The 12288-nt window shown below is 34.5% G+C and overlaps 1 protein-coding gene across 3 annotated transcripts in view; it reads left to right on the top strand.

Annotated features, from left to right (window-relative positions):
- The window catches only part of LRRC7 (leucine rich repeat containing 7), a 468702-nt gene that overhangs the window by 77394 nt on the left and 379020 nt on the right, over window positions 1–12288 (top strand). For all 3 annotated transcript variants that reach the window (XM_030913316.1, XM_030913317.1, XM_030913318.1), the window contains exon 2: window positions 4792–4994. In XM_030913316.1, coding sequence (XP_030769176.1) covers window positions 4792–4994 — 203 coding nt within the window. The remainder of the gene's footprint in view (window positions 1–4791; window positions 4995–12288) is intronic.

The following is a 12288-nucleotide window of genomic DNA, read 5'->3' as shown; positions in this document are numbered from 1 at the left end:
CTCTCACTTTCCTAATGTATCTATTCTTATAATGAAGACTCCACTAAACTAAAAGGAATATATATATACACACACATATATATATATTCTCTATCCTTGCAAATATATATATATTATGTATGTGCAAAAGTGTGTGTGTGTGTGTGTGTATATATATATGTATGTATATAGCAAGGATAGAGAAAATATAAAAGGAGACATCAGCAGATAAGGAACTTCAGAAATTTTTAGAATACAAGAAAGAGGATGTCATATATATTTATATAAATGCAATGTATATCTACATTGGATATATGTGTGTGTGTGTGTATGTGTGTGTATATGTGTATATATATAGTACAAATTACAAAGCACATTACTGGCAACATTATAATAAAGTACCCACAAAGGGATATGAAAATAGGTTATATACCACAGACCTTCTTAGAATCTTGGAAATACTGGGTACCAGGCAAGAAATTGAAGAGACTTAGTATTGAAAATAGGGAAACTGACTGAAAGTCTCTATACACGTAGTAACATGGCTACACTCCGGGCAGAAGACCAGAATATTCTTCTCCAGAATATTTTTCTGGAATATCTTTTGGCTTACTGCCAGATTACCCTGCAGTAAAACCTATCAAGCCTGCAAAACTTCCAATTCGTTTTTGAGGGTTTCATGCTTCAATATAGGAGGACAGTCAGGAATCAACAGATATTTGTGGACAACCTTTACCATGAAAGATAAAGATCAAAAGAAACAAGCAGAAAGTAGAACTCAAATAACACAGGAAGCAAGGGAAAAAAGAAAGTCTGCAGTTAATATCTTCCAAGAAAACAAAAATGATATGGCACCTTGAGACACAAATAGGATACTATGAAAAAAGATCATTCAGGAAACAACATACAACTCTTGTAAGTAAAAATATGCTGTTAGATAAAGGGTAAGTCAGGACCTGGATTTAGGAGATAAAGTTGTGAAAATCTCACAGAAAATAGACGAAAAAGAAAAAATCATGGAAATTTCAAAAGAAAAAATACTTGAATTACAGGATAAGTCCAAGAGATAGGTCCTCCATCCAGTTAATAGAAATCACAGAAAAATGATTTTTTAAAAAGAAATGAAGCACTTATCAATTAAATAATAATAAAATTTAACAGAATGCAGGATAACTGCTTCTAGAGTGAAAGGACTCATCAAGTACCTTGTATAATAGATAGATTTTAAAAACACATCAAAGCACTTTGTCATGAATTTTCAAGAGTGAGGAAAAACAGAATTCTAAAATTTTCTGGTGGAGAAAGAATGTGGGTGTGAAATAGGATTTTGAATAAGAATTGAAACTAGAAAATATGATAAATAAAAACTTTTTTATTTATAAAGAAAAGGTACTTCTGACATGCAGGTCCTCAAAAAATATACCTACCATAAATCCTTTTTCAGCAAGTGAACAGACATTACGTTCCACAAAACCAAAGGAATAAATCAAGAAAGAAAATGACATGGGATCAAGAAAATTGGAAATATAACACAGGAAAGAAATGAAAAATTCACAGGATGATAGTGAAGAGAAATTCTAGGATGACAGCTGGAAAAGCAACCACTCCAGACTAAATCAAAAAGATATTTTATTCCTAAAAGGTTACTACAGAGTGGGGGTTAAGGGGAGTCAAGGAGTAGCACTACAATCAGATTGTTTAGAAATTCAGGGGGAAAAAACCTCTACAAAGTTGAAAGTTATTACGTGTAGGGAGCATAAATCAGGAATAGAAGGAATTGTGATTGAAAGTCAATAAACTAGATACCAGAGTCATCAATGAAAGAATGGGAATGTGCAAGAGATTGGTAAACGAAAGGTATGAGGAGAGGTAGAAAGATATTAATACTTTCTACTTAATACTGTCTAATGAATAGAGCATGAGACCATCAAATGAACAGAGATTTTACAAGATGAGAGAAGAGTCATAGTTTTTAGGGTGCAAGGGGTACAGTAATCCCACCTTCCAACCCAGAAATTGGCTAATCAGCATGTGATGTGAGAAAATCAGCTTGCTCCACTTTTAAAGGCTATAAGGTAACTAATGACCTTAGGGGAGAACCAAGTTTTAATTGGGTCTATGAGGATGGGAGGGAAGAGCATTCAGTGAAGAGAGACTGAGCCTCAGTAAAGATGTTTATCACGGTATAGACACAATTGAAGAATTCACATGCAGCAGAGGAGAGAGGAGAAGCTGGGTCAGGGAAGTAGCTCAGCCTGTAGACAGTGGAACTTGCCAAATGGTTTAGGTTCAGGCCTGGATATTCTGTTTTTCCTCTTGATTCATAATTTAAGATGTGCAATGACAGCAACACAGACATCAAGAAATAGCCACGGTGAGTGAGAGACATTGGGCAACAAGAAGCATGAATTGATTTATTACTCCTCTGTGGATACAGAAGCAAATGGGTGTGTGCCTTGGGTCAGCTCTACCGCATCATTGTGGGTGGGTTAAAGTGACTACTAGTCACCCAAATAAAAAACCTGGAAATCTTTCAAGACCCTGCCCTCTCTCACAGCCTCTCTTCCACCTCTCATTTAATCTGTCATCAACTTTTAGATTCAGCTTCTTAAATATCTTCCCAATCCATCACTTCTCTTTATCCTTGCTGCCACTACCATAGTCTATGCTATCACCACTTCCCTTTACAACCACAATAATCACAACAAACATTTACTAAGTACCTATTATATATAATATGTTAGATACTTATGAGGGTGCATTTACTGGGTGCCTACTATGTGCTAGATGCCAGGTAATGACATGAAAAGCATCAATCCTGCAATCAAGAATTTCAAGTAAGGTTATGTAAAGCAATAGTTATAAAATCTTGCAATTCTGGTTCCCAGAAATGAAAAGAACAGGAGTTTGAAAGATAGAAAGTAATGGAAAAGAAAGGTCGTCTTTTTAAATGTTTTTATTCAGCCTTCTACAGATTACCTTGTGCAAACAATCATATATAAGTATTTATTCATGAACCTGTCCCTAGAACATCCTTTTATTAATTTCAGAAGTTGAAGAATGAAAAAGGATCATTTTAGTCTGAACATCTAACACCTCTTAAAGCATATTTTACTTGATTGCCTCCAAATATTTTTTTCTTCTACCTTTTATTTAGGTTCATGGGGCACATGTGCAACTTTGGTTACATGGGTAAATTGTATGTCGCGGGATTTTGATATACAGATTATTTCATCACCCAGATAATGAGCATAGTACCCAACAGGTAGTTTTTTGAATCCTCACCCTCCTTCCACCCTCCACCCTCAAGTAGGCCCCAGCGTCTATTGTTCCCTTCTTAGTGGCCATGTTTGCAGTGTTTAGCTTCCACTTATAAGTGAGAACATGCAGTATTTGGTTTTCTCTTCCTGCATTAATTTGCTAGATAATGATTGTTTCCAAATTTGACTTAACATGAGCAATTTTAAAAACAAAATGCTACATTGTTTTTATAAATGTTACTAATTTCTGTGTAAGCAATAAATTTGTGTTACTAAGTAAAAATACATTAGCAAGTTAAATGCGAGTTTCAAATTCATGTTTATTAAGTTTTAATTCTGTAGCTGGCAAACTACTGTGTACTGTAATTTTAAGGATAAGTGAAACAAGATCTCCTCAGAGAACTTGCCTGATACATGGGGAAACAGCACAAATAATTCGGAAAACAATATGATTAATGGTCTGGGAACTCAGAGGAAGACGTTACTCATCTTTCCTGGGAAGACATTCACCGAGATAGTGACCTTTTCGTTAAAATAAGTTTTTCAAGCAATTATCAGTAGCTGATGGCGATTAGGAGGAGAGTACCAAATATATTCATTTATTCATTCACACTTTCATTTGTTTATTCTACAATTATTGTTGAATACATACTATATATCAAGTACCAAGATAAATACAAGAATGAACAAAATAATCACTGCCCTGACAGGCCTTACTGTCTAGGAGAAAAATCACATGAAAAACAGTAGATTGAATAAAATGCTGAAGGTGCCGTGATACAAGTCTTTGCAAAATTTCACGGCATTTGGTCAGTTTAACCTAGAGGAATAGGAGAAAGATGTGTCAGCAGTGTCACAGTAATTTCTATCATAATTACAAGTTGTTTTATTCCATATTACAAGGTTCATAAAGATAGATCCCCATTTCAAAGTGAATAACCAATCCAATTATAATCTGTAGTTTCAACAGAATAAAAACGCCATGAAAACAGGGTCTCTGTTCAATGCATCACTATCTCCACTAGAGCAGTGCCTAAAACAGCTGTTATTCAGTAAATATCCATTCACTGATGAAATTTGTGGGCTAAAAAGAGTACCTCAAAAACTTTTGGACTGAAACATGAATATTTTTACAGAAATGGGAGAAATGTTTCTTCCAACAAATTCTGGAAGTTTCTGTTCTACACTGTAATTTGTGTAAAAATAGAAAATATATATAGTTCCATGTTTCAAGTGAGGAGGTAAGCATGATAGTAGCATTGAACTGAGACAGGATTGTATTCTAATTCCAAAACTGCCATTTCAAAACTGTGTGATGATGGGAAATCTCTTATACTTTTTGAGCCATTTTCGAATTTGCTAGATGAGAATAAAGCCTATTTCATACCTCGCAAGACTGTTTAAGGATTTAATGATAAAATGCGCATGTGTGTCCTACTTTAAAGTATTCTAGACCATATACCAAAATTAAATTTCTAAGCTTTAAATATTACAAGAATGCCTTCCAAGGGCAGTGGATAAGCTGTTTTGTTTTGTTTCTGCGTTTCTCTAGTGCAGTGCCTGGAGATGACCACCAAACGGAAAATCATCGGCCGTCTGGTGCCGTGCCGATGTTTCCGAGGTGAAGAAGAAATCATCTCAGTTTTAGATTACTCCCACTGCAGTCTTCAGCAGGTGCCAAAGGAGGTCTTTAACTTCGAACGAACATTAGAGGAGCTTTACCTAGATGCCAATCAAATTGAAGAACTACCCAAGGTAACTTTTGACAACCTAAAATATACAATGTAAATGAGTATTTCATAACTTTCAAAGACTTTATTATGATGATAATGTTAACTACGGGCTCCTATCTAGGTAACTGACAAGCCATTGAAATTGATATAACTTCGCCCAATATTCTCATCACCTTTTAATATTACTCCATTTATGATTTCACAGGCCTCTGTTAATAACAAATTGAAATCTATAGAAATCACCATTTGATGGATTATGCCTCATTATCTTCATTTAAAATGACCTCTGTAAAAATATAGAGTAGAGGGTTGAGATCAATAGTTTATGTTTAGAAACAAAGGAATAATATGACACTACTCCAGAACTGAAAATTTGTATGTTGTTTATTAAGGTGACATTGTATTACAACCTTGAATTGTATGCTCTAAGTCTAAGAAATGCTTTTACACACATTAATACTATTATGAAAAACATGTTTTTGTACCTGTATCTAAAATATTTGATTATTATAAGTAGCACTGGATGTATGTGGCATATAACTAGTAAAAAGTTTACTAGGAATTTGAAACTATCAAACTTTGTGCACATACACACACACACACGTGCACGCCTGTGCACACACACTGCCATTATGGCATTGGGCCATGCAAAGAAAACCAGGTCTCCTGTGACCTTATTCCTTATCGCAAAAAAGACTGGATGATAAGAGATTAGCTAAAGCAGACCAAGGCCACACAGCAGAGAGGTTCAAAATCTAAATCCAGGGTTCCTAATAGTCACCTAAGTAAGTAACCCAGATTAAGTAGTGAGCATGGTATTTGCCTATGAAGGGTTTATATGGCTGAGAAGGGAAACAAACGTCATGCACTCAATTTCTGTTGCTTATGATAAAAAGTAAAAATGTATATTAAATATCCAGTAATCAAGAAAAGAATCTTCCGCAATAAAAACTTGAAATTAATTATCAGAATCTGATATTTCAATATGCTGATCAAAATAAATTATGAACAATTATTTTTACTTAGAAGTATAAATTGTCTCTTATTGGCCTTTTGGCTAAGATCAAGTGTAGAATTAAAAATTATGCTGTTTACATAATACTTCAAAGTTAAGATCTATTTGACATGTACTTCAAAACCAATATACTTCATTTTTGACAAGCTGTGTATGGTGTCGTCTGTCTGGGATATTTCCTTAGATGACACTATAAACAGGTATAGTATATTTTTTAGGGGTAGGTCAGGCCTATAAAAATATCATTGACTACATGTATTCACACTAGGATTGCACATGAAGTAAAGCCTGTACTGAAACGGACTGTCTGTTCTACCAGATGAGGAACTACTTGAGGGCAAAGATGGCACCGTATTCATCTCTGTTTCCCGGTAGATGGGCAGTCATGATGAATTTCACATACTAGATACTAAGTCTATGTTGTCTCTGATGATAGGACAATGCAGAAAACTTCATATGCCATAGGACTTGATTAGCAAAAGTATATAAGATTGAATAAGTTAGAAACGTGGTAACCCACTCTAATTTAGGAAAACAGGCATGGGGGGTGGGGGGTTTCTAGGTAAGGCTAATCTAGGATTGCCAGAAAAAAATAGAGGACACTCAGTTATATTTTACTTTTATATTCAGAAACAGACAACATTTTTGTAAAATTATGTCCCAAGTTTTGCATGGGATACATTTACACTAGCATATATATGTGTGTGTGTGTGTGTGTGTGTGTGTGTATTTACATGATATTCAAATTTATCTTGTCATCCTGTACTTTTATTTGCTAAATCTAGCAACTCTAGGCCAATCTGGTCATTTAAATCTTTTTCCATTTCTATGCAACAAATTGTGTAAGATAAGTAGTAAAAACATGATTAATTTATCAAGCAAGTATTCATTTAATATCTGTTCTACTACACAGTACTTGAAGCTTTAGGGGGGTTACAAGAGAAATAAATCTCAATCTCTGCCCTTCCGGATCTGACAACCTAATTACAGAGAAAAACTGAAGCATTAGAGGCAAGTGCTCAGTGATGTACAACCAGAGCCAAAGAGCCAAGTACCATTGTAGAGCTTATGTATAGAGACGAGCCCCATTTTTGGAGAAGTAAGGGAAGAACTTGACCAAAAAGCACAGATGCAAAATTTAAGATGCATCAAGAGTTAAAGGGAGCAGAGTTGTGAAGAGTCTGGAGCTGCAGGTGCATGGATGTAGATGCGGGCAATATGTAGGGAGAGTTGGGGAGGACTCCGGTTATGAAAGTTCTTGAAAGTCACATAGTATTTTTCGAATTAACACATTGATAAGATAATTCCACTGAAAAGTCTTATACATCAAGGAACTCACTAGGATCCTAAGTAGGCTTGGAAGAGAAGTTTTAAGATATTTTGTCTGTTTTGTTAGTTAAAATAATTGACTAATGATAATTAAAAATAATATAAGTACACCAAAGAGTTAATATCTTTTACCAGTGTATTATAGTTAAGGAGAATTTATTATTCTTATCATTGACCTGCCTTATATATTTCAAAGAAGTTTTACACAATCTTTTAAGGTTTCTGTGAGTTTCAAGGTTGAATTTTTTTTACTTTCATAAAACAGCCTTGTAAGCTAGTTTCCCTTAAAGTATTTGATATATTAAAATATTATCTAAATGATCTGATATTGAGGAAATCAATACAGATGTATTTGTGCATCATTGGAAAAAAAATAAGAAATACAAAAATGAAAGGAATAATGTATCAGAGTTCATTATATGTATTTCAAGTAACAGAAAACCCAATGCAAACTGACTTCACAAAGAAATAGGTTTGATTGGCTCTCGTAAGTGGAAGGCCCATCTCAGGACAGTAATCAGAACTAGTGTGTTCCTATTCACCTTGGCAGGAATAAATTTATTCTGAGGCTGACTTTTCTCATGGTAGCAGAACGGCTGCAGGAGTTCTAGAGTTCACCTCCACAGCATCCAAAAACAGAAATATCTGACTCCTTAAAACTCTTTCTGAAAAGGACAAAAACTGTCTCCCCTAAAATTCTTCAACTAATTTGTCTGCAGATCTCATTGGCATTAATTGTGTCACACGTTTCCTGCTGATGTAATTCCTTTGCTACTTGAGCACAGAATAAGCTATATAAGAAAACTGGGATTACTGTAATTGGGCTAAATAATAATGGGTCACCTCTGTAGAGCTGTGGCTGCTGGTAGCAGTACAAGGGGAAGGGGTGGAAAGGGTAAAACAGCTGTTGCAGAGATAACCTTAATGTGCACTATAAAGAAACTGCTATAAAATAATTATTTCAGGAGGAGAAATGGCTCAAAATAAAAAATAAATAAATAAAGTTCTTAATGACCTATACAGAGCATTGAGCTCTTTAAGGATTTAAATCTTTAAAGTTAGATTAAATAAATTATTTTTGTCTGCCATTTTATTTTATGGCTTTCTTTGAGTTGTTATTCAGATCTGTTGAGTAATAAGATAGCCATTTTTATTCTTGATATTACATAATAGTAAGAATTACCTTTTATATATGTGTTTATTCTTTGCTTTCTGATATTGTACACAGAGAATATTATAATTGGTCATGAATCTCTACTATAAGATGTTATATAACACAATGGGTAGAGAACAAAAAGTCAAGGTAAAGGCATTAGGGAAGATATATCAAGAATGTGTCAGAAAAGATACAAGAATAGATATGAAAGAACAGGAAGTATTTTGATTAGGAATAGTTCAATCTGTGTGTCTTAATTTTCTGTAATGAAAGGTAAAAATACAAAATGACATGCCTTTCACACAGTGATAGAAACCCACGCAGCTTAAAATTTAGTACTGTTTTGCTTGTTATTTTGAATTAGGAACTTAAAATTATAGACAGAGTAATAGACCATAACAGGTGCATATTATACATGAAGTAGAGTGGGATGGCAAATTTGAAAAAAGCAATAAAGAGAAAAACTGCCAAAAAAACTTCTTGAAATTGAAGAACTTTAAAAAAGAGATTATAATTAATTTTGGAAAAGTCAACATATGACTAAATTGAAAGACCTGGAGGGTGAATTTGGTAGACAAAATCAATGTAACCACATGTAAAAGAAATGGGACTAAATTTTAAGCACCATACTTTCAACATTTTCTTGGCTTAAAAGTTTACAACCCACTCCAAAAATACTTTAGAGATAAGAACTAGAGCTCTTGACCCAGACAAATCTGGAATTATATCCTAGCATTGGTATTTGGTTAGAAAAGTATTTTTCCTGGAAACCTGTTTCTTCATTAGTAAAACTGGGGAAGTAACGACACTGTCTCCTGTGGGTGGGTAGGTGGACAGATATATAGGTAGATAGGTAGATAGGTAGATAGATAGGTAGATAGATAGATAGGTAGATAGATAGGTAGATAGATAGGTAGATAGATAGATAGATAGATAGATAGATAGATAGATAGATAGATAGATAACTAGGCAAGATGATGTCATTGGCATACCCGGAATAGAAAAATATTCAATAATTGATATTTATTATTCTATCACAGTTGAAATAAGATTTCCATGTTAAGTTACCCTAAATCAAACAAAAGTAAGATTATGTAACATCTCAGGATAGTTCTAGGTGTTGACTAGTCGACAAAAAATATTGTGGCATGACTTTCTCTTTATCTGAAATCTTCAAAGACATCTTCTAGGAAAACATTCTCTGGTCCATAAAACGTGATAGGGTTTTGACCTACACAATTACATCAACACATTTATGATAATACCACTACTTCCCGAGATAATTTTCTTGACTCACACAATAACAATATTACATTATTTTTATTAGAAGCAACCCTGGAGATTATTTAATTTAGTCCTCAATTTTTACTAATAAGTAAATCCAAAAGGAAAATTTAATTGACTTTCCTTAGGCCACATGGCATGTTTGAGTCCTATCCAAAATTATTACCAAAGACTATGTATTAGGAAAGGAGAAGTTATGCTGCAGTAGAAACAGATCAGAATCTCAGTGGATAACTGAACAGAAATTTTGCTTTCTGTCCATTAGTGCTGGCAGGGACCACTGCTCTTCACGAGTCCATCCTAACAAGTCGTTCAACTTTCCACCCAATGCAGAATCATATGCTTATTGTTTCTCTTGCAATGGCCACCCAAGCTCTTCATGAACATTTTTAGTAATGGAAAAAAATCAATAATTTAAAGGATAGACCATTATATTACTGGAAAGTTCTAATTTTTAGAAAACTCTGTAATATGCTAATGATGTTTCCCTATTTCCATCCATCTATCTGTCCATTCAACACTTGGCTAGGAGTTCAGGGTGATACAAAGATTGTTAAGGCATGCCTTCACTCAACAAGAAACTCTGCATCCATCGTCACTGCCTTGATCCTTCAAATATTTTTAAAAATTCATGTACTTTGCTTAATGGTTCTAAGACAAGTTTCCAACTTCTCTTGACTATTTTTCAAAGACATGCTATCTAGACTCCTAACCATCATAGTTAGTTTCTTCTGCACAGATTGCAGTTATTAGCTTGGTTTTAGATATTGCTTTATCGAATAAAAATATTTATCCAAGTGAAAGAACGCCAAAAAGCAATATATAAAATGTAATCAAACTCAGGAGAGGAGTCATAGTTGGAGACAGATATTTAAAAGTCATCCTTCCAAGAAGTGAGTTAAAATCAACAGACAAAAATAATTCCTTAGAAAGGAAAAAGACAATTGCAGAGAAAAAATATTAAACCTTAAATAGTGAAATGATAGTGTAAACTCACTACTGGAACTTGCCTAGAAATTATTTGTGTTTCCCCCACCAGTCATGACAACTTTGCATACAGAGGCAAAATTGGGAAATTTTATTATGCTCATGAAGCCAAAATATCTCTCCATGGGTGAGAGGAATGTTAACATTGCAAGTGATTTTGATCTAGGTTTCTGTAACTTATAAAACCTATTTGCTCTAATGAACAGGAGACAAAGAGAGCAATTTACTGTGTAGCACTTTCAAAGCTAATTCTAGATATTTTCAATCCTCTAAGACATGTGAGATTTGAGGTCTTGCTCATTTCACTTATAGAGATCACACATGAACTCTTTTGTGTCTGAAGGGTGAAGTTCTTGCTTCCTATCAGAGTGCCATAAAACACTCAGAGCAGATAAAACATTGGTGAGATGTAGAAAAGTTATACAGATATTTTAAACAAATTAGCAGGAAAACCAAGATATGTATTCTTAAAACTTACTCATTTCCTGGAGGCACATTGATGGTGTCTTCATTCGATGCTGCTTTTACCTCAGCATGACGCAGATCAGTTGATCCCAGGCTTCTGGACAGAAAATCCAGCAAACTGTGGGAACTGACATTCTCTTTCTTTTGCTAAGTAAACATTTTTAAAACACTCATATATGACTTTGATTATTTAATTGTAAATGCTTTCACACTCAAAAATAGCAGAAATCCTCCCCAACTCTTTAGAAAATAAATGAACAACAAAAATGCATCTGAGACATGCCAAGCTAGAGCTCCATGTTCATGAATGGCAAATGGGCTCTGACAATTATGCTCGAGGAGTTTGGGCACATAAATGCCAAGCAGGCTTTCTCCTGGGAGACTTTACCCTTGGTCTTTCCACTGCCAGGCTTGCTCTGAACCATGGCTCGCTCCTTTGTTTCCTTCAGATATCTGCTCAAACATCATTGGAGAAGCGTTTCCCCATTAACTTATACAAAATAACACCCACTATCACCACCACTTATTCAGCCTGGACAAAATTTTAAGCCTCATTGTGTCTCTAAGAGATGTCTCATACAACTTGATTGTGTTAACCAGTATTAAGACACTGTCTAACTACTTTCTCATTGCCATAAAACATCTCTGTAAATGTCTCCCTCTGATATGCTGTCTATTATTTTACAAGGAATAAGAGCTTTGACAGTGGCCATAAGTGAGGAAGGAAGGGGAAAGTTGGAGTATATCTGCATATGTGTAAAACACAGAAAATAAAACTCTCATGTGGCAGTTTTTACATTTTTGATGCTGATCCTGAGAGTTGGGGTGACATGGGAAAATTTATGTGATTCCTCCATAAGGCAGGACCTAATACAACACACTCTTTGCATTTTTCCTTCCTCTCAAACTCTGAGTACTTGTATCCGTATAAATTAGAGCTATCACATAATGTTTGCTCAAATAAAGGAATGTGCTGTTTGAGTCTAAGAGCAGTCAAAGGTCAGATGTCATGGAACTTGCTTTTATGTTTGGGGATGTGGGGTGGAATAGGTTTTGTAAAATTCTTTCCAAACAATATTT

This window comes from Rhinopithecus roxellana, chromosome 12 (assembly GCF_007565055.1).
Source record: "Rhinopithecus roxellana isolate Shanxi Qingling chromosome 12, ASM756505v1, whole genome shotgun sequence".
NCBI lineage: Eukaryota > Metazoa > Chordata > Mammalia > Primates > Cercopithecidae > Rhinopithecus > Rhinopithecus roxellana.
This window is presented reverse-complemented; position numbering and strand designations above follow the sequence as displayed.